Below are 27500 nucleotides of genomic sequence, written 5' to 3' on the forward strand. Positions count from 1 at the left end.
AAATATAATTTTTTAGTAGCATGTAGTATTATTACCCATTGGGTAAGTCCATTTGCCTTTTTAAGTACTAAGGGCGCCCCCTGGGATCAAACGATTCACGGTGCACACAAACAAATAGCACACATACATGTTGGGTCACATCAGGCAATTAATGGACAGAGCTGCGCCTTTTACTCCCACTATTCTTCCTCTTACAGTTTACATTATTTGTACAAAATATATGCTCTGGACCATTATATTTAATATTTGTTTAGCAAAATAACCTTCTATAATTAACTGCCTATCACTGAAGCATAGACTATAGATGATTTAGAGGTATTTTTTAGGAATGTTGTTAAAACTTTTCTTAAGGGCTTAATGAAAACAGTAAGACCTATAGTATAAATAAAGACCTTGTATACTTATCTCTGTTTTTGCTGTACAATCTAAAAAACCTCCATCCCTACCTTTTTCAGGGACTTTACACACAAACTGGAGGGGTGTTCCAATGCATATTATTGCTACCCGTTCTTAATGGGGAAAACATTACATCAGCTAGAAATGTCCAACCTGAGACCCTCCAGCTATTTATGAACTAGTCCTGAATGCAATTCTTTCTTACCTCAATTTTTCTCTCATTTATTTTCCAGAAACTATACACAGAAGCATGGGATACTGACAAACGAACCATTCACGTCATGCCAGATACACCGGAGATTTTACTTGCTAAGAGCAACTCTGTGAATGTTAGCAATGTAAGTTATTTTATGTTGGATAAAATAATAAAAAGCTAATGTCAGATTCTCCATCATTATAAAATAAGGGGTTAATCCATGTATTTCTGATGGAACTCCTTGAAAGAGATCCTGGACAAGCATAGTACCCAAGGCTATTGTCATACTAAAATCTACTGTTAGTATTGATGTTTGTATAAATAGTTTATATATGTGAGTGGATAGATAGGTCAGTATGGGTCTGTATGTGAGTGGATAGATAGGTCAGTATGGGTCTGTATGTGAGTGGATAGATAGGTCAGTATGGGTCTGTATGTGAGTGGATAGATAGGTCAGTGTGGGTCTGTATGTGAGTGTATAGATAGGTCAGTGTGGGTCTGTATGTGAGTGTATAGATAGGTCAGTGTGGGTCTGTATGTGAGTGGATAGATAGGTCAGTATGGGTCTGTATGTGAGTGTATAGATAGGTCAGTATGGGTCTGTATGTGAGTGGATAGATGGGTCAGTATGGGTCTGTATGTGAGTGTATAGATAGGTCAGTATGGGTCTGTATGTGAGTGGATAGATAGGTCAGTATGGGTCTGTATGTGAGTGTATAGATAGGTCAGTATGGGTCTGTATGTGAGTGTATAGATAGGTCAGTATGGGTCTGTATGTGAGTGGATAGATAGGTCAGTATGGGTCTGTATGTGAGGGGATAGATAGGTCAGTATGGGTCTGTATGTGAGTGGATAGATAGGTCAGTATGGGTCTGTATGTGAGTGGATAGATAGGTCAGTATGGGTCTGTATGTGAGTGTATAGATAGGTCAGTATGGGTCTGTATGTGAGTGGATAGATAGGTCAGTGTGGGTCTGTATGTGAGTGGATAGATAGGTCAGTATGGGTCTGTATGTAAGTGGATAGGTCAGTATGGGTCTGTATGTGAGTGTATAGATAGGTCAGTATGGGTCTGTATGTGAGTGGATAGGTCAGTGTGGGTCTGTATGTGAGTGGATAGATAGGTCAGTATGGGTCTGTATGTAAGTGGATAGGTCAGTGTGGGTCTGTATGCGAGTGTATAGATAGGTCAGTATGGGTCTGTATGTGAGTGTATAGATAGGTCAGTTTGGGTCTGTATGTGAGTGGATAAATAGGTCAGTATGGGTCTGTATGTAAGTGGATAGGTCAGTGTGGGTCTGTTTGTGAGTGTATAGATAGGTCAGTGTGGGTCTGTATGTGAGTGGATAGATAGGTCAGTATGGGTCTGTATGTGAGTGGATAGATAGGTCAGTGTGGGTCTGTATGTGAGTGGATAGATAGGTCAGTATGAGTCTGTATGTGAGTGGATAGATAGGTCAGTATGGGTCTGTATGTGAATGGATAGATAGGTCAGTATGGGTCTGTATGTAAGTGGATACATAGGTCAGTATGGGTCTGTATGTGAGTGGATAGATAGGTCAGTGTGGGTCTGTATGTGAGTGGATAGATAGGTCAGTATGGGTCTGTATGTGAGTGTATAGATAGGTCAGTATGGGTCTGTATGTGAGTGGATAGATAGGTCAGTGTGGGTCTGTATGTGAGTGGATAGATAGGTCAGTGTGGGTCTGTATGTGAGTGTATAGATAGGTCAGTATGGGTCTGTATGTGAGTGTATAGATAGGTCAGTATGGGTTTGTATGTAAGTGGATAGATAGGTCAGTATGGGTCTGTATGTGAGTGGATAGATAGGTCAGTATGGGTCTGTATGTGAGTGGATAGATAGGTCAGTATGGGTCTGTATGTGAGTGGATAGATAGGTCAGTGTGGGTCTGTATGTGAGTGTATAGATAGGTCAGTGTGGGTCTGTATGTGAGTGGATAGATAGGTCAGTATGGGTCTGTATGTGAGTGGATAGATAGGTCAGTGTGGGTCTGTATGTGAGTGGATAGATAGGTCAGTATGGGTCTGTATGTGAGTGGATAGATAGGTCAGTGTGGGTCTGTATGTGAGTGGATAGATAGGTCAGTATGGGTCTGTATGTGAGTGGATAGATAGGTCAGTGTGGGTCTGTATGTGAGTGGATAGATAGGTCAGTATGGGTCTGTATGTGAGTGGATAGATAGGTCTTTTTTCAACCCCATATAACTATGTAAATATGTAACCCTGTTTATGTATATTTTTTTTGCAGAAAGCATACACACAAGGATGGGAAGAAACCAAAAAGAAAGGATATGACTTGAGAGTCGATGCCATCTCAATCAAAAGTGCAAAGGCCTCAAGAAACATTATTAGTGATGTAAGCCCTTGGCTGTTTTATGATGTGTCCTCCTAATAAAAATATATCTTTAACCAGTGAAAATTGAAAGCAGAAAAATAGATTTGTACTTTACGCACACCTGTAGATTAACGAAAACCAGATGCATTATAAACTTGGTAACCAGATGCATTATAAACTTGGTAACCAGATGCATTATAAACTTGGTAACCAGATGCATTATAAACTTGGTAACCAGATGCATTATAAACTTGGTAACCCGATGCAGTAGAAATACAACTCTCAGCACCCATCAATCAGCTGAGATGCTAGAAAGATAGAAGGTAGGATTTGTAGTATTGCAGGATCTGGAATGGTAAAAGTTTCCTGTCCATGTACATTAAAATTGTTCTGGAAAAGAGCAGTGCATGTTTTTGCCAGCAAATAAGTCTATAACTATATTCATGCTATATTGCTAATCTAAAAATTACTTTTGTCAGAAGGGTTTCTTTGGTCTGCCCCATTTCATTTCTATCATAGAAAAGGAAAAATATTTAACATATACTGAGTTAAACATTCTTATTGTTATTTAGTTCAAGTATAAAACTGGATATCGCAAGCAACAAGGACACCATATTGGATTCAGAAGTCTGGCAGATGATCCCAAGTCTGTGTGGGCCGTGCACATAGGAAAGATCCAGAGTGACCGGGAATACAAGAAGGAATTTGAGAAACAAAAAACTAAGTACCAAAGTCCAGTGGAAATGCTGTCTGTGCTGTTAGCCAAGAACTGCCAGAAACTGGTCAGTGACATTGACTATCGGCACCACCTCCACCAGTGGACCTGCCTCCCAGACCAGAACGACGTCATCCAAGCAAAGAAGGCTTATGATTTGCAGAGTGACGTAAGTGATTTATAGACAATTTATTGCTGAATTGATATCCTTCACCTATACGGCTACTCTGAGACACTCTGTAGTTTGGTTTGGGCCCAGCATTTACTCTAATATTCACTGGTTAAACGTGTTCAAAGTCTATCTATGTTCTCCTTTTTAGCCAAAGACCACTGTGCACACTAATATCTTGTATAATTGCCTAGATTGGCCCTGTAGCTCTCTGCGCTAATATATTTCTCTCTCTTGCCTCCCAAAAGCACGAGGTCTTGAGTTTTATATGGTCATAGAAGTCCTTGGTGTCTGTATAAAATGACTTGGCCTGGGCTCTTGTGCTTTGATATAGTTGATGATGTGTAATATCACATATACAAGCTCCAATTTTCCAAATACCAGAAATATTTGGTAAGATTAATTATTTTTTTTATTTACCAGGCTGTTTACAAGTCTGATATGGAATGGATCCGTGGTTGTGGCTGGATACCAAATGATTCCTTGGAAGTGAATAAAGTGAAGAAAGCCCAGGAAATCATAAGCGACAGAAAATACAAACAAGCTCCAGATAGTTTGAAGTTCACCAGTATTGTTGACAGTATCCCTAATGTCCTGGCGAAAGCAAATGCTCTACAGATCAACAAGGTGAACTTTTAGATTCCTGAATTCTTTTTTTTTAAGGTCCTGAGATTGCTGCAGGTGAATGGAGAATTGTGAGATGAGAAAGTAAAGGAGAAAGCAGCTCCAACCATTCTCCATACATAAGGTTGGCCAGCTCATGGCCTCAGTAGTACCGAAAATAAGTCTTGGGTTGTCATAGTTGAGGGGCTTTCAGTGCAAGACATTGCAACTACTTCTTAGTGAGGAAAACATGCATACATAAACTAGGGATGTCCAATCCGAGGCCCTTCAGGTATTTATGAACTGTACAATTCTTCCTTACCTAAATTTCTTTTTTTCTCCTCTTTTTTTTCAGAAACTATACACAGAAGCATGGGATACAGACAAACGAACCATTCACGTCATGCCAGATACACCGGAGATTTTACTTGCCAAGAGCAACTCTGTGAATGTTAGCAAAGTGAGTATTGTTACACTGGATATAATCATGATGGTGGTGATGGTGAACATAGTTTAAACGGAGTAGATAAGAACAGTACAGGTATGGGACCCGTTATCCAGAATGCTCGGGTTTTCCTGATAAGGGATCTTTCCGTAATTTGGATCTCCTACTTCAAGTCTGCTGATAAAATTATATAAACACTAATTAAACCCAATAGGATTGTTTAGGCTCCAATAAGGATTAATTATATCTTAGTTGGGATCAAGTACAGGTACTGTTTTATTATTACAGAGAAAAGGGAATCATTTAACCATTAAATAAACCCAATAGGGCTGTTCTGCCCCCAATAAGGGGTAATTATATCTTAGTTGGGATCAAGTACAGGTACTGTTTTATTATTAAAGAGAAAAGGGAATCATTTAACCATTAAATAAACCCAATAGGGCTGTTCTGCCCCAATAAGGGGTAATTATATCTTAGTTGGGATCAAGTACAGGTACTGTTTTATTACTACAGAGAAAAGGGAATCATTTAACCATTAAATAAACCCAATAGGATTGTTTTGCCCCCAATAAGGGGTAATTATATCTTAGTTGGGATCAAGTACAGGTACTGTTTTATTATTACAGAGAAAAAGGAAACCATTTTTAAAAATCTGAATTATTTGAATAAAATGGAATCTATGGGAGATGGCCTTTCCATAATTCGGAACTTTCTGGATAATGGGTTTCCGGATAAGGGGACCGATACCTGTACTATATTTCCACTATGAATGGCAACTCATTTTAGCCTTTATGTACTTTATATAAAGGGAGGTTAATATTTTTATATCATTATGTCCAATTTAACCATCATTAAACCAAAGAGATTAGGGGGAATGACGTAATTAAGCCACTTGAAAAATATTACTGGTGGAATAGGCAAAAAGTATTCTTTGGCCATTTTTTTAAAAAAACTGTGTGAACAGAAGGTGGGTGGGCCAGAAAGATTAGTGAATTAAGTGTTTCCACCCACAATTTATGTGTGGTGGCCATAAAATGTGTGTGCTTGAGTGCACAGATTAGTGGGAACATTGCTATCTACCCTTCTGATCCTTATGGTGGAATTTTGTGATTTCCAATTTGTGATGTCCATTAAAAACAACGGAAACAAAAGTTAAGCTCTGTTTCACTTGGGAAGAAATCAGCAAAGTTAGTAGAATTAATAAACACATTTCAAAATGTTAACAACTATGCAAATACATATCTTTCCTATACAAGGCTAAGCAAGCCCTACAAAGCTTTATAAATGTGATGTCCACAATGAAACAATGAAAGTGGTTTACCTAAAAATAATAAATCAGCTAACTGACAACCATCATGTTTACAGAAACTATATGAACTTGACTGGGAAGCAGCCAAGAATAAAGGATATGATCTGAGAGTTGATGCTATTCCAATTAAGAGAGCCAGAGCTTCAAGGGATATCGCCAGTGATGTGAGTAGGCCATTTACTATTAAACAATCATCATCAGAAATTTTTTTAATTGCTTCAGTACTACTTACTGTTCTATAATTTTATGCAAAGAGATTTTAAAATATTTCTTTTGATATTTTACCAGTTCAAATACAAAACGGGATATCGCAAGCAGCAAGGGCATCACGTTGGCTTCAGAAGCCTGCAGGATGATCCCAAGTCTGTGTGGGCCATGCACATCGCAAAGATCCAGAGTGACCGGGAATACAAGAAGGAATTTGAGAAGCAAAAGACAAAATACAACACTCCAGTGGAAATGCTGTCTGTGCTGTTAGCCAAGAACTGCCAGAAACTGGTCAGCGACATTGACTATCGCCACCACCTCCACCAGTGGACCTGCCTCCCAGACCAGAACGACGTCATCCAAGCAAAGAAGGCTTATGATTTGCAGAGTGACGTAAGCACTGTTAATATATGGCTTTAGCAACTAGGACTTACAATATTGGACCGGTCTCTGGATCAACTTGTACTAAGAGCTATCTCCCATAACCCTGTATTCCCTCACTTGCTAAACAGCCATCCAACCCCTTCTTGAAGCTATATAATGTATCAGCCAGTACGACTGGTTCAGGGAGGGAATTCCACAACTTCACAGCTCTCACAGTAAAAAATCCTTTCCAAATATTTACACGGTATCTCCTTTCTTCTAATCGAATGGGTGGCCTTGTGTCTCTTGGAAGGACCTACTGGTAAATAAAGCTTTAGAGAGGTTATTATATGATCCCCTTATTTATACCTCATATCACCCCTTAAGTGCCTCTCCTCCAGTGCAAACAGACCCAACTTGGCCAGTCTTTCTTCATAACTGAGACTTTCCATACCCTTTACCAGCTTAATTGCCCTTTTCTGGACCCTCTCTAATTCAATAATGTCCCGTTTGAGCCCTGGAGACAAAAGCTGAACAGCATATACAGTATGTTATATATATGTTAGATATGTTTTAAATTTCATTGCATAGCTAGAATAAACCTAACATTTAGGATGTTTTGCAGAAGTATCATATTAATTATTTTGTGGTCAAAGAATATAATAATTAACATTTGTGTGATAACATTTTTGGTACATGCAGGCGGTCTACAAATCAGACTTGGAATGGATCCGTGGTTGCGGCTGGATGCCCAATGGCTCTCTGGAAGTGAACAAAGTGAGGAAAGCCCAAGAAATTATAAGTGACAAGCAGTATCGCCAAAATCCAGACACCCTGAAGTTCACCAGTGTAGTGGACCTTCCGGCAATCGTACTCTCCAAGGCAAACGCGCTGCAACTGAGTGATGTTAGTAACAAACATTTTAATTTTTTCCAATAGAAAACGACTTTAAATTACAAGTATCTGTAAATGTAAAACCTTATATTTATTTCTGTATCCATCAATATGTAATTCTATTGTGCTGTAGTAGCTAATGCTTGTTTTTAACACAGAGTTGGGTGGACACAGAGGATAGTTTTCTGTATATTAAGACAAGAGTAGATACTGACATGACTTTAGTAATAATGAATCAACTGCAAAAATGATAATAATTAGATTTCAAGGTAAGTTTGGTGAATGTTAAATAAATAGGACTTTATTTGGAAGTTTTTTCCCAAATCCGCGAAATAAAGATTTTTAGAGATTTGTCGGCTCGCTCCTCCTGCCTCCTAACTATCATCTGCATTTTCAACAAAAGTATATATTGATAACAATAATCATTTAGAACTTATTTCAGTCAATTTTTAATGAAAAGTATTAACTATTGTTCTCTTCCCGCCCATATACAGTATGTATACAAAGATGCATGGAATAAGGAGAAGACGAAATTCAGCCTTCCAGCAGACACTCCGGAGATGGTGCTGTCCAAAGCAAACTCCGTCAACATCAGTGATGTAAGTCTTTTCCCCCCATACCATCATTTGCAGTTTTTCAGGTTTAGCGAAGTATCCTGACCAGTACTTAAATAGTTGGCTTTGTTCTATAACTTTTCCTTATTTTACTCCAGAAACTCTACAGGTTGGCAATGGAAGAAAATAAGAAGAAGGGGTATGACCTACGCAGCGATGCTATTTCAATTAAAGCAGCCAAAGCATCTAGAGATATAGTCAGTGATGTAAGTATCTCTCAGGGTGAAATAATTCTTTGATTCCAAAGGTCACATCATATTTGATTACAGGTATAATACAGGGGACCTACTGAGATATAGAGGGCAATTAAATAAAATTACCAAAGTTTTTACCAGGTCTAGTAACCCCTAACAACCAGATGTTAGCTTTCACATAGGTGACCAGTAAATTCTTCTGCTTGATTGTTTGTTATAGGTTACTAGACCCAAAGATTTCATTAATTACATTAACCCTATAGAGTGTGTATAGACCTATAAACATGACTAATCTTTAACGATTTAAACCTTAATTGGAATTATTTGGTGTGCGTACTGCAAATCCATAAATGCTGGAGAAGGATAGCAAACGGGGGAAGTATTTTGATTTAAAACTTATAAACAAGGATTCTGATTTGTGTTTTAACCCATTTTGTATTCATGCAGTATAAATACAAAACTGGATATCGCAAGCAGCAAGGGCATCACGTTGGCTTCAGAAGCCTCCAGGATGATCCCAAGTCTGTGTGGGCCATGCACATCGCAAAGATCCAGAGTGACCGCGTATACAAGAAGGAATTTGAGAAGCAAAAGACCAAATACAACACTCCAGTGGAAATGCTGTCTGTGCTGTTAGCCAAGAACTGCCAGAAACTGGTCAGCGACATTGACTATCGGCACCACCTCCACCAGTGGACCTGCCTCCCAGACCAGAACGATGTCATCCAAGCAAAGAAGGCTTATGATTTGCAGAGTGATGTAGGTTATGGCTTGGGTTCTATATGGCATTTTTGCGAATCTTTAGCGCTGCTCGAATACTGTGCACTAAACATTTATTACATTGCCAATGTTTAATACCTGGCATAAATCTAAATGCAAAGTGAGAAATTTTATTAAATTCACTGCGCCCTTGACAACCAAAAATTTGCAGTCATAAATCTACTGTCACAAGACATGCAAAGGGTTCGCTGACTATTTTTTTGCGCCATTTTGATCCATTTATAACTGTTGTTCCGTTAGCGATACTTATTACATTACCCCCAAAAGTCCCTTGGTATTACAGGTATGGGACCCATTATCCAGAATGCTCGGGACCTGGGGGTTTCCGGATAAGGGGTCTTTCCGTAATTTGGATCTCCTACCTTAAGTCTACTAAAAAAAATATTTAAACAGTAATTAAACCCAATAGGATTGTTTTGGCTCCAATAAGGATTAATTATATCTTAGTTGGGATCAAGTACAGGTACTGTTTTATTATTACAGAGAAAAGGGAATCATTTAACCATTAAATAAACCCAATAGGGCTGTTCTGCCCCCAATAAGGGGTAATTATATCTTAGTTGGGATCAAGTACAGGTACTGTTTTATTATTACTGAGAAAAGGGAATCATTTAACCATGAAATAAACCCAATAGGGCTGTTCTGCCCCCAATAAGGGATAATTATATCTTAGTTGGGATCAAGTACAGGTACTGTTTTATTATTACAGAGAAAAGGGAATCATTTAACCATTAAATAAACCCAATAGGGCTGTTCTGCCCCCAATAAGGGGTAATTATATCTTAGTTGGGATCAAGTACAGGTACTGTTTTATTATTACAGAGAAAAGGGAATCATTTAACCATTAAATAAACCCAATAGGACTGTTCTGCCCCCAATAAGGGGTAATTATATCTTAGTTGGGATCAAGTACAGGTACTGTTTTATTATTATAGAGAAAAGGGAATCATTTAACCATTAAATAAACCCAATAGGACTGTTCTGCCCCAATAAGGGGTAATTATATCTTAGATCTTAGTTGGGATCAAGTAAAAGGTACTGTTTTATTATTATAGAGAAAAAGGAAATTATTTTTAAAAATGTGAATTATATATATATATAATATAATTTAATATTTAAAATGGAGTCTATGGGAGATGGCCTTTCCGTAATTTGGAACTTTCTGGATAATGGGTTTCTGGATAAGGGGTCCAATACCTGCATGTAAAAACATGAAAATATCAACCTTACTATCATCTTCTCTTTCATTCATGATGGGTCAGGGGTTTTAGAAATCCTGTTTCGTGCAATCCTCTAAATATCTGGTTAGCAGCCTGCAATTGGGTAGCTTTTGCCGTAGCTCGTTGATTTTTAATTTTAAAATGTGTGTCCCAGTTACATTTGTTATATTTTGCTTTTTTTTTTTGGCAAATGCAGGCAGTGTACAAATCCGATTTAGAATGGATCCGTGGATGTGGCTGGATCCCCCATGAATCTCTGGAAGTTAAGAAAGTGAAGAATGCCCAAACCATTTTGAATGACCGTATGTATCGCCAGCCTGCCAGCAGCTTAAAATTCACCAGCGTCGTTGACCTGCCCGGCATTGTCTTGGCTAAAACAAATGCTGATCAAATTAGTGAGGTAAGCCAACTAGAGTAAATCCCTATGGTATGCAATCTTTAGGTTTTTTAAAAATATATTTTCTTATAAAGCATTATTTTCTTTTAAAAACAGAGTAAATATAAAGAAGCTTGGGAGACAGACAAGAGGACAATCCATGTCATGCCCGATACTCCTGAAATCATGCTATCAAGGGCCAATGCCATCAATGTCAGCAATGTAAGTGACTGCATTTTGTTCAAATAATCTACTGTATGTATGTTAGCATTATGTTTTGGAACATTAATCATTTGTTTTGCTTTGTCCACAATGAGGAGTCCTTAGTCAAAATCACAAAACGTGCAATTGATCTATAAGGATTTTTGGATTCATGAAAGAAAATAACGAACTTGATTAAAATCAGATTGATGTACCAGGATAGTGGAAAGCAGTAAATATTGATCAATATCTATATTTATTGTAGCAGGAAATCATTGACCAAAGCCTTTTATTGGCTTTGATATGCCAGGTCAGCCATCTTGAGGCTGGTCTGTGATAACGAATCATAAAGGCTCAGACAGTTATAAATATCACCACTGATGTGATATTTATCAAATCAGTTGAAGTAACCTATCAAATCGACCAGCTTGTCGGATCGATTCCTAAAGATGTAATTACAGCTTGAGTGTCTGCAAACATGCAGGATTCCAGGGTCAGGCTTGTCGCAAATTTTTCGAGCGCTCAATACGAAAAAGTCGCAACAATTTGCGAAAGTCGTAATGGCTATGAAAAAGTTGCGACAATTCACGAAAGTCGTAATGGCTATGAAAAAGTCGCGACAATTCACGAAAGTCATAATGGCTATGAAAAAGTCACGACAATTCACAAAAAAGTCGCGATGGTGACGAAAAAAACGCTAAAAATACAAAAATGTCGCAAAATGTTCGTTTCCAATCTGATTTTTTCCCATTCGGGATTCGGATTCGTGGATTAGTAAATCAGCCCCCTAGCATTTTGCTTCATTATTATGTGTCATAAATAATGATTAGTAAATGATGTTGGTAATTAAATCTCCATCTGGAATAAAAACTGCGTTTTTACATTTTATTCCACTGATAACTTTTTGCTGTTTGCTTGATTCTAGAAACTTTACAGGATGGGCTGGGACAAAGTCAAGATGATCTATGACCTCAAACCAGATGCTATTGCTATAAAGGCTGCCAGAGCATCAAGGGATATTGCAAGTGATGTAAGTAATCTCATTTAAAAATCAGTTTCTTTGTATATTATACCCAGAATCCTCTGTACATGCAGGAAATATCTTTCTCAGATGAGGCCCATAGCAAAATAGTTTCCAAACAAAAATATATGGTTATTTTAGGCTTCTTAATAAAGCCAATGTTTCAAGAGTGGTGGAAGGAGTGTGTGTTGTTTATTTCTCCAAAGCTCCATAAAAGACCAATAGAGCCTTGGGCCACCTTTCCTTATATATCTCCATCAAATTATTTTTATTATTACCCCTAATTCTATGTATAGTAATAAAAACTGGTTATAATAGCTGCTGCACATTCTCCTTTTTTTTTAGTACAAATACAAGAAAACCCATGAAAAAGAAAAAGGTCACTACATTGGAGCCAAATCAGCTAAGGATGATAATAAAATTTCATGGTACCTGCACGCTTCTAAACTTCCAAGTGACCTTGAATACAAAAAGAACTTTGAGAAAACAAAGACGAAGGTAAACCTTCCCGCCGATATGGTGTCCATCCTGTCAGCCAAACTGTGCCAGACCCTGGTCAGTGATATTGATTATCGGCGATACCTACACCAATGGACCTGCCTTCCAGACCAGAATGATGTTATACAAGCAAAGAAAGCCTATGAGCTGCAGAGTGATGTAAGTCCATGTTTATTACTATTATCTGTTATTCACGTTATGCAGCACTTTACTGAGCTTGTTCATGAGAGATTAACCCCGCCCCAGAGGATCTTATAATCTAAGGTCCCTATAATGCACACTACGATTGGTTAGTCATCAAACAATGCACAGTAAACAATCAGCGGTCAAAGATATTATGCATCTCATGAAAAGGTAATGACTTAATTAATTCTTAATTAAGTAAGAAGCTAGGACTCTATAAAAATATATTGCATAAACAAGGGTAAAACCCTGCTTCATCTAAATAAACCATTTTCATAATAGCAGTATTTTCATAAGTAGTATGTGCTATTGGGTAATCCTAAATAGAAAATTGCCATTTTAAGAATTAAGGGCCGTCCCCTGGGATCATAGGATTCACGGTGCACACAAACAAGCCAAGGCACACATACATGCTAGGCCCCATCAGCCAATTAATGGACATAGTTCTTCCTTTTGCTTCCACACTTCTTCCAATTAGATGTTACAGAAAGGATGTAAAAGGGCAATATTTACTGATATATATATTCCAATTTGGTGAGATTCTTTAATAGGCCACGTAACATAATATAAACTATCTATTGGTTAAGTATTTATTCTGGGGGTGTAGTTTTCCTTTAATCTTAACAATATACCCAGTACTTCTACTCTCTGGTAGCCGCTCCAAAGTATTTAACATGTTGGGCCTATATTTTATTGAAAGAATCAACGAAAATGCAATCTAAACGTCTTATTATATATCATCTCTCATATTTTTAGGCTGTTTATAAGTCTGACTTAGAATGGATTCGGGGTATTGGATGGATGCCCAATGATTCCTGTGAAGTTAAGAAGGTCAAACACGCACAGGACATTTTGAGTGAGGTACGTTTTTGTATTTTATATACTTTCTACTGATTATTACAAAATATATATTAAGATTTAATTCCAGAGTGGTTCGCTACTCAAAAATGCTGAGTTTAATCTTTTTTTTAATTTTACAGAGGAAATATCGAACCAAACCCGAAACTATGAAGTTCACCGCTGTCACCGACAGAGTGGATTATGTTTCTGCCAAGCAAGGAGCTGATATTCTGAATGATGTAAGTATTATGCAGATGGCACTTCTTAAATGTAGGTCTCTGAGTTATTTAGGCGTGCCCAGTGTAATCTTAGGCAAGGAAATTCTTATGAATAAATATATAATAAAATTTGAGAAAAACTCATTATATCTGCAGCTTCAATCTTCTGTACTGTATAAAGTGGCACAAAGGATTACACATGCCAATTTCTGTGGCCATGCTCTTGTTTTCCCATTACCCTATTAGAGTTTATAGGGTAATATTAAGTGGTAAAATTGCTGTCTTCCTTGGTGAAATTATAGCTTCAGTGCTAGTGAATAGGGAGCTGCTATATTTTTTTCGTATATTGGGGACCTGAGACAGCTGACTCAAGAATTTTGGGGCATAATTTCTGGTGTCTTGGGCAGCTTAATTCCTTTTTATATGTTCATTAATGGAACTGCAAACAATACTCTGTTTGCCCATTTGTCCTGTGAGCCAATATACCAAAATAAAGTCTTGGCTGTCTCCACATGACTGCTGACTGCCACTGTTACGATCCAAAGCAGCTAGGTTTGAGAATGAGTATAATTGCTCTAGGGTGGTGTTTTGGAGAAATTTCTCCAAGCATTTAATTTTAGTGAAAAGATGATCCACTTCAAAATTGTCTTGACAGACATTATGCAACAAGAACCATGCAACAAATTACTGTAGTAAAATATAACAACTGAAAAGTAAACTTAGCTCTTTATGATTATAATTGAATTTCTGGAATTTTTTCATACTAGGACATTTAGATGGACACAAGATGTCCTGAGCTACCGTAATAACATTGTTTTTGTTTTTCAAGTACAAATACCGTGAAGCATGGAACAATATCAAGACCAAGTACACTGCTGTGAATGATTCTCCTCTACTGTTAACAGCAAAAGAAGCAGCCAAGAACGTGAATGATGTAAGTATTTTTTGGTTTCTGTGCGGACACCTAGGGGCTGATTTACTAACCCACGAATCCGACCCGAATTGGAAAAGTTCCGACTTGAAAACGAACATTTTGCGACTTTTTCGTATGTTTTGCGATTTTTTCGGATTCTGTACGAATTTTTCGTTACCAATACGATTTTTGCGTAAAAACGCGAGTTTTTCGTATCCATTACGAAAGTTGCGTAAAAAGTTGCGCATTTTGCGTAGCGTTAAAACTTACGCGAAAAGTTGCGCATTTTTCGTAGCGTTAAAACTTAACGCTACGAAAAATGCGCAACTTTTCGCGTAAGTTTTAACGCTACGCAAAATGCGCAACTTTTTACGCAACTTTCGTAATGGATAGGAAAACTCGCGTTTTTACGCAAAAATCGTATTGGATCCGAAAAATTCGTACAGAATCCGAAAAAATCGCAAAACATACGAAAAAATCGCAAAGTACCGATCATTACGAAAAAAATGCAATCGGACTCCATTCGACCCGTTCGTGGGTAAGTAAATCAGCCCCCTAGGGTCTGGGTTTACAGCTGGGCTACTGCCTAGGCAAGCAAGAAAAATACATATTTAATGTTAGGTTAATGCCTAGGCAAGCCCAAGGTAATACTCTTTCTTCAGACAGGATTATTTGCTTATCGATTTTGCTGGGTCTGGGTTTACAGCTGGGATACTGCCTAGGCAAGTCAACCTCTCTTTGAAGCAATACAAAAAAAAATACATATCTAATGTTAGGTTAATGCCTAGGCAAGCCCAGGTAATACTCTCTCTTGAGACAGGATTGTTTGCTTATCGATTTTGCTTTTTCTTTCAGAAACTCTACAAATCAGGCTGGGAGAATATCAAGGCCACTGGCTACCTGCTTCCTAAAGATGCCGTGCAACTTACCCATGCCAAAAAGAGCAGCTTAGCCCAGAGTGAGGTAACACCAACATAATTCTAAAAAAGGCTGTGACAGCATTTTGCTCATAACAAACCTAGACATAATCTGATTAATGCCAGTTACATTTGGACTGTCAAATGCTATATTTATCCATATATATATATCTATCTTTAGCTGAAATACAAAGCAGAATACATCAAACAAAGAGGACACTACATTGGAGTCTCAAGCCTAAATGATGACCCCAAGCTCCGCTGGTTCAAGCACATAAACCTGGTTCAGAATGACAGAGAATACCAAAAGAATTATCAAAAGACTAAGTCAAAGATCAACATCCCTGGTGATATGGTATCGATTGAATCTGCCAAGCAGGGCCAGCAAGTGGCTAGTAATATTGATTACCGCCATTATCTACATCAATGGACATGTCACCCAGATCAGAATGACTGTATACAAGCTAAAAAGGCATATGACCTCCAGAGCGATGTAAGTAGCTTTTAATGTACACAAAATGGAGATATCCTATATATGACCACCATAAAATGTCAGACAAATACGACCAAGCCTACTGGCTATGTAAATAATACTAAGCATTGTTGTTCTAGGCAATCTACAAATCTGATCTGGAATGGATCCGTGGATGTGGATGGGTTCCTCTTGACTCTGTGGAACACAAGAAAGTGAGGAAAGCTCAGGAACTTGTTAATGAGGTAAGGAGGACTTTCAGAATTCTGCACTAATTATCCATGGGGAACCTTCCAAAATGTGAAATAATGCATTATTTCTTTCATTGCAGAGATTCTACAAGAAAGATGCACAGGATAATTTCTCCAACTATACTCATGTGGTCGACACACCACCAGTTGTACTTGCCAAGCTCAACTCTGTCATTACAAGTGATGTAAGTCTGATCTGTGTAGTTCTGCCTTTAGCCTACTTCTAGCATAATTGGGAGTCTCAGCATTTATCCACCCTGTCTGGTGAATTAACAAAATACGATCAGAACTATAAGACGTAGCAGCTCTTAGCCTGTAAATGCTGGCTGTTGTGTGGTTTAATATTTCATAACTTTTTATATTTTTCTCTTTCAGCTAAAATACAAAGAAACCTTCAACTTAGAAAAAGGCCACTACATCGGATCTGCAGACACTCCACAGCTTAGTCACTCCAGAGAGATGTCCAAACTCACTAGTGAGGTACTTTATAACGATAAGTCTCTGCTTTTGCTGAAGCACATAAATAAGTCACCAGAAAATTACAGTAGTGCTGACACCTTGGATACTACAGTTCTGAGTTTAGCTTTGATCTATACATATGTGTATAAACATACATATATGTTTACTGAAAATACATAGAATGCAAAAATAAAAAGAAGCCAGCACAGAAAGGGATAGGGACCACCGGCTCCTAGACTTTCCAGTTGGTGGTCCAAACACCTGATGTGGCTTTTCATGGGATTCTTAAGAACCCTGGACTGCCTAAGGGTTCTGTAGACTTCTTTGTATGATATAATTTTTATCTGATACAAAACACTGAATAGTTGGTCCACTATATGGAGATGGGCAACTCAGATCCACACAGAAATACTTGTGGAGGGCCTTAAGCTCCTATTGGCAAATGATCCCCACACTGTTTAGTTATGCTTAATATTTATTGGAGAAAAATGATTAACAAATTGACTAACAAGGTGGGAGCTATTCTATATTTGCCTATACATAGCTACTATGAGCTCCTATAACTTGTACAGTGCCACAAATTAGCACTATGTTATGTGCTAGATATTTCCATTGCAGATTTGACTCAAACTTGCTGCTTAAGTAGGAAGCAGAATACGTTCAAAATCATCATACAAGTCTTTGTATGGTGGTAAAAGCTGTTATTTGGATACATAATGCTACCTATGTAGCTTGCATCTTAAAAACAATTCTCATGGTGCTCACAAATAGTCGCTTAAAGAAACTGATTGTGATTATGAACAATATTTTACATTTCACCTGTACCATTTACCATTTCCAGAAATTATACAAAGATTCATGGGACAGCAGTAAGGCCTTGGGATACCAGCTGCCTCCTGACTACTGGCCCTTGGTTGGAGCTAAGCAAGCAAGGCTTGCATCAAGTGATGTAAGTTTCTTCATTAAGTGAGGTCATATCAAAATGAAATATTATTTTCAATCCAAATTTGAGCATACGATTTGCTGAGAATCATCTCTTTTGTTTTGTAGATAAAATACAAAGAGCTCCATGAAAAGGAGAAGGGACATTACCTTGCCGGAGGGAAGATAAATGATTTCCAGAGTGTGGTGCAGTCCTTACAGTTCCAGAAGATGAGGAACATGGTAATGGTTTTAACCGTTTTTAATTCTATGTAAGCAGTATGGGTCACCTAATTTTAAAACATAACAATCAGGAAATGGATTTCTCCATGCAAGCATAAAACTCATATACATGGTGCCACTGTGAAAATCTTGGTTTTTATAGCAACTGAAGAAATTAAAGAAAGAGCCACCCTTACTGAATTAAATAGACACGTTTCTGAAAAGAGTCTATACAACCAAGGTATTTTTCCTTTAGTACCAATATGAAGATAAAAATTCTGATTCCACAGAGACAAGGGCTATGAGTGGTATCTGAATAAACTAGTTTTTAGATAGGAGTCAGATACGGAGGCATTTATTAATGTTTATATACATGTTTTTTGCACTAAAACATGAATTATTCACGCAAAAAATATAAGTATTTTTTTACCATTTATTTTGCACCAAAACTGTGACAAATTTGAAAGAAAAAATATGCCATCTAAAGACTGTTGAGGTCAATTGAAAGATCTTCTTTTGCCTTGTGGTGTTAGAGGTTTGCAGATTTTTGGGACGCTCCATTTGTTGAAAAACATGAACAATTTCAGTTTTTCATGTTTTATCCAAATTTTTTTGTTCATGCTTTTTTAAACAGGCTGTTTTAATAATTCACTTGGCACTGGTGGCATTAGCGGAAATAAGTTTAGTCGTGGTTTTAAAAAACTCTAAAACCACGAAAATGATAGTGTTGATAAATGGGCCTCCCTGTGTAGAAAGCAGCATCAATTGCTCCAAGTTTGGTTGCTTGGACATTACAGCTTATTTAGAATTATTACTTTTTTAACTGAGCATTCAACACATCTAGTTCTTTACAAAGGTTAAAACCTAGAAACTAATACATGTGATATAAACCAGGCACAATAATGTAGATTGACTTCCCCAAGGCATCTTTTTATACGGAGGGCTACATATGGGTTGCCAGAACAGATGGAACCGAATATAGTCAAAAGGTTTTGGGTCTAAACAAAATAAGATGAAATCTCTAGCATATTTTAGAAAAGGCAAATTAAGACTATTTTTTATTGATATTTTGGGAAAGATGAAAACATTACACAAAATGTCCTTATTATAAAATATATTACTTTGAAAATGTTGTACAGCAAAAAACGTTATCTTTTTTCACATTCCAGCTGGCCTACCATAAAGCTTATGAAGACAACAAAACAAAGATTCATATTCCTAAGGACATGTTGAACAATGTTCTTGCAAAGAAGTGTCAGCAGATCCTGAGTGACATTGAATATCGCCACTACCTTCATGAATGGACATGTCTGCCTGACGAGCAAGGCGTAATCCATGCAAGGAAAGCCAATGAGATTTTGAGCGATGTATGTAACAGGATTCTTTATAATACTGCTATGCGTGCTAGTCAGAGTACATAGGAAGAGTTCTGTAACAAGTACATATGTTGGAAAGTAGCTGATTAAATTATTATTCTATTCATTGTTCTTGAAAGATTTTCAAGCTGTTGTTATTACAGGTATGGGACCTGTTATCCAGAATGCTTGGGACCTAGGGTCTACTGGATCTACATACTATGTCTGCTAAAAAATAATTTAAACATTAAATGAACCCAATAGGATTGTTTTACCTACAACATTATATCTTAGTTGGGATCAAGTACAGGTACTGTTTTATTATTACAGAGAAAAGGGAATCATTTAACCATGAAATAAACCGAATAGGACTGTTCTGCCCCAATAAGGGGTAATTATATCTTAGTTGGGATCAAGTACAGGTACTGTTTTATTATTACAGAGAAAAGGGAATCATTTAACCATGAAATAAACCCAATAGGGCTGTTCTGCCACCAATAAGGGGTAATTATATCTTAGTTGGGATCAAGTACAGGTACTGTTTTATTATTACAGAGAAAAGGGAATCATTTAACCATTAAATAAACCCAATAGGACTGTTCTGCCCCCAATAAGGGGTAATTATATCTTAGTTGGGATCAAGTACAGGTACTGTTTTATTATTACAGAGAAAAGGGAATCATTTAACCATTAAATAAACCCAATAGGGCTGTTCTGCCCCCAATAAGGGGTAATTATATCTTAGTTGGGATCAAGTACAAGTTACTGTTTAATTATTTCAGAGAAAAGGGAAACATGTTTTAAAATTTTTAATTATTTGATTAAAATGGAGCCTATGGGAGATGACCTTACAGTAGCTTTCTGGATAACAGGTTTTCAGATAAAAGATACCATACCTGTACTCAATTGTAGTGTTAGAAATGTGAGTAGTGTTATGATATGCCTTATTTGGAATATTTATTTACAATTGTTTTTAATAAAATGCAATAAAAAATGTTTTTCTTGTTCTAGGTATTATATAAAGATGATCTGAACTGGCTGAAGGGCCTTGGGTGCTATGTGTGGGATACCCCAGAAATCGTCCGGGCTAAGTCATCATACAACCTTCAGAGTCAAGTAAGCATCAGTTGGTCTAAGAAATGATAATGATTCAGCCAAATTAATTATTCATTCCTATACTATTATATCCATAATTAGTTATTTAGGCACAAAAGGACAAATTAGAAAGACAAAAAGAGTTGGGAAAAATGATGGGTATACGGCAGTCTTACATAAATATGCACAATCATCTTATTATATAGAAATAACATTTCAGCCCAGATTTATTAAAATTCGAGATTCAAGTTTTTTGCAGTGGAAAAATTTGATGTTTAATTTTTAGTTTTCTAACCTCGAATCTTGAAAAAAAAATCTCTTTTCAAACATTTGAGATTTTGCTGATCTATTGAAAATGAATAGTAGAATGCGAATTTAGTCAAATCGAGTTTTTTTCTGCAATTTAAGGTCAAGTTTTTTCAGATTCTAGACTTTTTTCAATAAATACACTGAGAAAATGTGTCTGCCTCCCAGTCTAGACAATATAACCCCTCCTAAAAAGCATGGGCACAGAGCTTGCACTCTAGTCTTAATCATTTCTAGTCTTAAACTGTCCAAATTAATACACAGAAAAAAACAAGTGAACCTAATAAATGACTTCAAGTGGAAAAACTAAATTATATACAAACTTGATTTGTGTCCAAACTGGCTACTTTTGGGCTTCTTTTGCTAACTCAATTACTTGGTCAATACATTTAACAGAATTTGCTAAACTAGTCTGATAAATATCTTTTTATCCCAAATGAATTTTAGCTGGTAAATCAGTTGTTATTGGCCTACACAAATATTGGTGTTCAACATATCTGTGTTGTTATTCAAGACCAGGACCGGGACTAGGGGTAGGCAGAAGAGGCACGTGCCTAGGGCGCAACACTTTGAGCGCGCAGGGCACACACCTCTTCTGCTTAGTTAGCCCTAGTTTTGGCCCTTCTTTACCTCCGGAGGCGCCATAGAAATCTTCTGTGCCCTACTAGAGAAAGGCGGAGGCGGGACAAGACAGCTTTCTTGAACTCTCCCGAATTCATGACCTGTCTCCTGTGGAGCACAGTGAATCAATTGCCTTGCCTAGGGCACAATAGTGATTAGGCCTACCCCTGTCAAAGACTGATTTTTAAGAATTCTTATGTCAAATTTTGAATCAGTTTGTGATGATTTCTTATTTTCTTGGTAGACAATTTTTTTTACTGAGGGGGAGGAATAAAGCAAAGGGCCATTTTGAACTTTTGTGTATCTTTTTACAGATAAAATACACAGCCGGTGGCAAAGAAAACTTCAAGAACTACTCTGTTGTTACCGACACTCCTGTATACGTGACATCGGTTCAAAGTGCCATAAATGCTAGCGACGTGAGTATCTGCAAGTAACACAGAGTAATCACTCAGGACTCTGTCTCATGATTTCTTTACTTATACATTTTCCTTTTATTTACAGTTAAAATATAAAGAAGATTTCAACAAAAACAAGGACAAGTACACAACTGTTTTAGAAACTGTGGACTACGACCGCACTCAGAACCTCAAGGGGTTATTTAGCGATGTGAGTCTCAAAATGTAACAGCATCCTCTTACATCTAATCAATCCCAATAAAATGGTTTCAGATTTGATACACACATCCACCAGTTGGATACAGAACATATTTAATTGTTAAATGTGCATTAAAATGAAGGATAGTAATTTTTTTTTCTAACCTAAAGGGTTCCAACTTCTTTTGAACTAGATTACTGGGACATAATTATATGATACAAACATTCAGCACATGTGTCAAACAAACAAACAAGGAGTTGCTCTGTAATCATAATCATCTGTAACTTAAGCCATATTGGGATGTTAGTGTCGCTGTTGAGTGTTGAGATAATGTTGCTACAGAAACTCAAGAGAACTAAAAACTCTCTTTATTTATCCTTTAGAACATATACAAACATGCCTGGGATAAAGTCAAAGCCACAAGTTACCAGCTGCCGCCTGATGCTGTTCCGCTGGCATTCGCAAAACGCAATAAGCACATTGCCAGTCAGGTAAGTTCACAGAAAAGAGAGGAAAATCAAGAACATAATGTCTTCTTCTAACAGGAACTGTAGATTTGCATCTATTTTTCAATCATGAACACTGATTGGTAGCTCTCCGAACCTGCCACAAAGAGGCCATACATGCCCAAAGTTTGTTGAGGAATCGGATAATTTTGTTCTTATGATCCAGACACATGAGCATGTTTGGTGCCTCATAAGGCTAATTTTGAAATTTTGATAGATCATTCTGCAGTCTCCAAACTGAAAAATCACATTTGTTGATGCCCCTTTTCAGAAAGTGTATGAGGCATAAAGATCACTACATACATTTTCTGGATTCCTAACTAAAGCCAGAAGGCTGCCGCACTGTACGTCTAAACTGCTTTAATATACATGACCATGTTATAGGTTGCCTGATACACCATAAATTTAGCATTAACTAAGCAGCTTTCCCTTTGGATGTGTTAAGCCAATTAAGAGGCAATAACCTGAGTACACTCAAATGAAGTTGTAAGTAGTGATGGGCGAAATGTTTCGCCAGGCATGGATTCACTGCAAATTTCCACGTTTCGCCATTGGCAGATTGTTTCGTGAAACGGATGAAAAAATTCGCCATGCAACAAAATAATAGCTGCGGGCGACAAAATAATAGCCGCGGGCAACAAAATAATAGCCGCGCAACAAAAGAATAGCCGCAGACGACAATTTTTTTGGACGTGCGACATTTTTGCCGTTTTGCAAATCTTTTGAAAGATTCGCAAATTTTTCAGCGAAACGAAACGGGACAGATTCGCTCATCACTAGTTGTAAGCAGTAAGGTTCCCAGCTCAGGCCCAATAAACTGCAAATATTCTATGCTAGTTAAATTGGGAACTGCCATATTTCTATGCAGTAGACACAAAAGAAGTAGAAATTTCTAGGTAGACCACATACTAGACCATATTTTGGTTCCTCTGCATCCTAATATTAGTGGTTATTACCCTTTGTGAATTCCCTATTAAGCTTGAGGTGATTTCTTTTTTGGTCAAGCTTAATGGATTACTTCTAACTGTGAAGCATATACATTTATATGTGGCACAAATGTGAAGCTAACATTCACTAGAGAAAATGATACACTTGTAATTGTGACAGTTTATTTATTTGTTATGCAAAGGTTTTCTGATAGCCTTTCAAATACGAATTGTTTTTACATTTTTGCCCTTAGCTTAAGTACCGCGAGGAATACGAGAAATTCAAAGCACTTTACACCTTGCCAAAGGGTATCCAGGATGACCCAGCCACAGCAAGATGTCTTAAAGTCGGCAAGCTTCCTCTAGATGTGAGTATACGTTTGAATTTTGTTTCTTGGTCTAACAATATGGACACCGGGTTGGATTGTGAAAATCATCTAGTAAGAGTACACATTCTCTGAATGTTCTCTGACTCTACCTCATAATCAGGTCCTCAAAGTGACTGCCCATACCCCAGATCTGGGTTTAATGGCTGCTTAATACTACAAAATGAAAAAGCTATATTAGAACAATTCTACACCTCTAAGGCATTCATATTTTTTCCAAATGCCAGAACAATAGACTTTTATAATATTGTAAATAATTTTTATGTGTTTTCCAACTTTGATAGCGCCTCTACAAAGAAACTTATGAGAAGAACAAGGCGAAGATTCACATAGCACCAGACATGCTGGAAATTGTTTCCGCCAGGGAGACCCAGGATAAAGTCAGTGAAATCGATTACCGCAAATACCTCCACGAATGGACCTGTCTGCCTGACCTTCAGCTCTATGTCCATGCCCGCAAAGTCAACGAACAGCTGAGCGATGTAAGTGATCTGTTATTGCCGTATTCGTGTGTTGACCACAGAACAACTTTCCCTCTATTTATAATTAGTCCATATTGGGGTTCTAGGAGTAGCACAGCAACATCCCAGGAGGCTGAAGGTTGAACATCTCTGCCTTAATTTCAGTGTGGTGAAATTGCTGTATATCTCTATTCCGATTGTACACTCATAATGGGATTAAAGAAGTTGTACCCCACTACAGGGTCCCGCCCCAGGGGCCCTGCAGGTGCCCCATCCAGCAGTGTCCCCTACCCCCTCCCCACAGGCCCCCCCAACCCCCCCCACAGGGCCACCCCAACCCCCCCCCCACAGGGCCCCCACCCGACGTCCTCCCCGAGCGTGTATAAATTGAACACATCAGGGGAGGAATAGTCAGTTGGGGAGTGCCGGCAAGGGTCGGACTGGGCCGCTGGGGCCCACTAAGGCCGGGACCCACTGGGATTTTTCCCGGTGTCCCGGCGGCCCAGTCCGACCCTGCCCCACTACCATCTTAAAACCATGAAATAAGAAAAAGCTAATTCTAAGCAATAACCTAAACCAATTAATATTGTGATTAATAGAAAGTATTAAGCCGCTATTAGCATTATTATCTTTCATTGTGGCTAATAATATTGTGTTCTCTCTCTATGCATCTTCCATTCTAGATTGCCTATAAAGATGATCTCCACTGGCTGAAGGGAATTGGCTGTTTTGTGTGGGACACACCAGAAATTCTCCACGCCAAGCATGCCTATGACCTGCGCAGCGATGTAAGTATAATCAACAAGATGCTTTTTTTCCTAAAAAGCATCATTTTTGAGAAATGAATTACTTACAAGTTCTGCATCCTAACATTCCCCTGCCAACACCTTACTCCTGCTTTGAGTCAAAGCCTAATTTAACCCAGCCTAACCATTATTTCCAGGACAATAAGTCGATATGGAAAGCCAAACTAACTGTATAACTGAGTTTTCTGCAGCAGGCAAGATAGGTTTTATGCTAAAGGAACACATTAATAATCCATTCATATCTCAAAAACATAAGACAATATTATAATAAAACCTGTGCATGTTTTTTTAAACATTCTTTGGGTGTAGCTCCATAGTTATTATATTTTTAATTATTAAAATGATTTCTTTTAAGCTCTGTAGGATAAAATGTATGACTGTAAAACACATACTGTATTGTATTTAAACTGTATTTAGTAAAATGTTTTTAAATTGCAGTATGCCTTTGTCCTATGATCACCTTTCTATCGTTTATCTCAGAATAAGTACAAAGCTAAAGCAGAGGAACTGAAGAAGACTTATACATCAGTCACAGACACTCCAGTCTACGTGCAGGCTGTGACCAGCGGCAAGCAGAGCAGTGATGTAAGTCATTTCATAGCTAAATGTTCTATACATATAGTTTCTGAATATCATATATCACTTTAGTAATCCTATATCAGATAGTGTGGCAGCAAATTACATACCAGAGATGGGACTAGGGCCCAACCAGAAAACCTTAAGCATAGAACCCACTAAAAGCTCTCATCCTCTCTTCATTTGCCTTCTTCTTCTCACTCAGTTTCAATTCTGTCTGTTTGGTCTTGCTCTTCCCCGTTCTACTTCTCCCCCTTCCATAGTCCTGATCTTCTCAGTATTCGTTTGTCTTCTTTTTAAACCTCTTTTACTATTGCCCCTCTTAGTTATTCCCTTTTCTACCTGTATTTTTCATTCTCAGCAGAACCAATCAGTTACTATACATTTCCATAGCTCTTTGATTTTGTGATGGTGTCCACGTTTAGTGGCACACCATGTTTTGGTGGCCAGGAGGTGCAGTTTAAAATTCCTGTAATGGCCTACAGTAAGGGAGAAGAACCATGGTGGTTAGAGGTTAATTTTGGCAAGCTGCCTGGGTTTACTAAATGTCCACGTTAGCCTGGGCCAACCTGTAGATTTTTAGTTCTATCCTGTCAGCAATACTAATGCCGGATAAATTAATTTTGTTCCAGCACCGGCCCTTTGAAGCAATACACATATAGAACTGGTTAAATTACACCTACAGAATGAATAATGAATGAAAGTAGGAATATTTAATGGTTTAGCAAATTAAACATCAAATGGAACTTCGTTATTTGGCAAAATAATATTGTTAGTAGGTAATAATGAATTTTGTATACTTAATAATTAAGTATAAAATATCTAGTCTAAGCATTTATAATGAACATAGCCAATCACAGTGACCCACAGTCTGATGTACTGCTAGATGACAATAATATTCTTTCAAATTTGCAGGTTGTATACCATTCAGATTATGAACAACATGTCAGAGGCAAAGTTACTTCTACACCCAACACAGTCGATTTGGAAAGAGCCAGCAACGCTAACAAGATACAGAGTGACGTAAGTACATTAGACAAGTGGTTTGGAATTTGGTAGAAGGAGGAGATGTATGTTACTATTACACTTTATAACACCCATTGCAGGAATTCATTACATTATATGATTTTATTTTTTTAAACCCAGAACCTGTATCGTGAGGATGGTGTAAAATCTCTTCCTAAAGGATACACCCTTCCTAATGACACCCCAGCCATTACTCAAGCTAAGAAGGCCCAACTCATTGGAAGTGATGTAAGTATATATTTCATTAAGTTTATTATATACAGTACAGGTATGGGATCCCTTATCCGGAAACCCATTATCCAGAAAGCTCCGAATTACAGAAAGGCCATCTCCCATAGACTCAATTTTCATCAAATAATTTAGAATTTTAAAACTGATTTCCTTTTTCTCTGTAATAATAAAACAGTACCTTGTCATTGATCCCAACTAAGATATAATTACCCCTTATTGGGGGCAGAACAGCCCTATTGGGTTTATTTAACGGTTAAATGATTCCCTTTTCTCTGTAATAATAAAACAGTACCTGTACTTGATCCCAACTAAGATATAATTACCCCTTATTGGGGGCAGAACAGCCCTATTGGGTTTATTTAATGGTTAAATGATTCCCTTTTCTCTGTAATAATAAAACAGTACCTGTACTTGATCCCAACTAAGATATAATTACCCCTTATTGGGGGCAGAACAGCCCTATTGGGTTTATTTAATGGTTAAATGATTCCCTTTTCTCTGTAATAATAAAACAGTACCTGTACTTGATCCCAACTAAGATCTAAATAATCCTTATTGGATGCAAAACAGTCCTATTGGGTTTAATTAATGTTTTATTGATTTTATAGTAGACTTAAGGTATGGAGATGCAAATTACGGAAAGACCCCTTATCTG

General features: G+C 37.6%; 1 protein-coding gene across 37 annotated transcripts in view; it reads left to right on the top strand.

Moving 5' to 3' along the window:
- Positions 1-27500, top strand: part of neb (nebulin) — a 137689-nt gene that overhangs the window by 53995 nt on the left and 56194 nt on the right. For 31 of the 37 annotated variants that reach the window (XR_004220488.1, XM_031893462.1, XM_031893465.1 and 28 more), the window contains 36 exons: positions 630-734; positions 2862-2969; positions 3521-3832; positions 4256-4459; positions 4791-4895; positions 6246-6353; positions 6478-6789; positions 7462-7665; positions 8148-8252; positions 8366-8473; positions 8909-9220; positions 10658-10861; positions 10955-11059; positions 11964-12068; positions 12405-12716; positions 13497-13601; positions 13721-13819; positions 14628-14732; positions 15567-15674; positions 15810-16121; positions 16241-16345; positions 16432-16536; positions 16727-16831; positions 17652-17759; positions 17861-17974; positions 19123-19320; positions 20320-20424; positions 21645-21749; positions 21835-21939; positions 22311-22418; positions 23614-23727; positions 24030-24227; positions 24890-24994; positions 25493-25597; positions 26504-26611; positions 26735-26842. Coding sequence is in view for 36 of the 37 variants with exons in the window: in XM_031893462.1 (XP_031749322.1) it covers positions 630-734; positions 2862-2969; positions 3521-3832; positions 4256-4459; positions 4791-4895; positions 6246-6353; positions 6478-6789; positions 7462-7665; positions 8148-8252; positions 8366-8473; positions 8909-9220; positions 10658-10861; positions 10955-11059; positions 11964-12068; positions 12405-12716; positions 13497-13601; positions 13721-13819; positions 14628-14732; positions 15567-15674; positions 15810-16121; positions 16241-16345; positions 16432-16536; positions 16727-16831; positions 17652-17759; positions 17861-17974; positions 19123-19320; positions 20320-20424; positions 21645-21749; positions 21835-21939; positions 22311-22418; positions 23614-23727; positions 24030-24227; positions 24890-24994; positions 25493-25597; positions 26504-26611; positions 26735-26842 (5334 nt within the window). In the remaining variant the exon portion in view is untranslated. The remainder of the gene's footprint in view (positions 1-629; positions 735-2861; positions 2970-3520; positions 3833-4255; positions 4460-4790; positions 4896-6245; positions 6354-6477; positions 6790-7461; positions 7666-8147; positions 8253-8365; positions 8474-8908; positions 9221-10657; positions 10862-10954; positions 11060-11963; positions 12069-12404; positions 12717-13496; positions 13602-13720; positions 13820-14627; positions 14733-15566; positions 15675-15809; positions 16122-16240; positions 16346-16431; positions 16537-16726; positions 16832-17651; positions 17760-17860; positions 17975-19122; positions 19321-20319; positions 20425-21644; positions 21750-21834; positions 21940-22310; positions 22419-23613; positions 23728-24029; positions 24228-24889; positions 24995-25492; positions 25598-26503; positions 26612-26734; positions 26843-27500) is intronic. The other 6 variants (XM_031893478.1, XM_031893480.1, XM_031893484.1 and 3 more) reach the window with 4 other exon arrangements.

Source organism: Xenopus tropicalis, chromosome 9, assembly GCF_000004195.4.
Source record: "Xenopus tropicalis strain Nigerian chromosome 9, UCB_Xtro_10.0, whole genome shotgun sequence".
Taxonomy (NCBI): Eukaryota; Metazoa; Chordata; class Amphibia; order Anura; family Pipidae; genus Xenopus; species Xenopus tropicalis.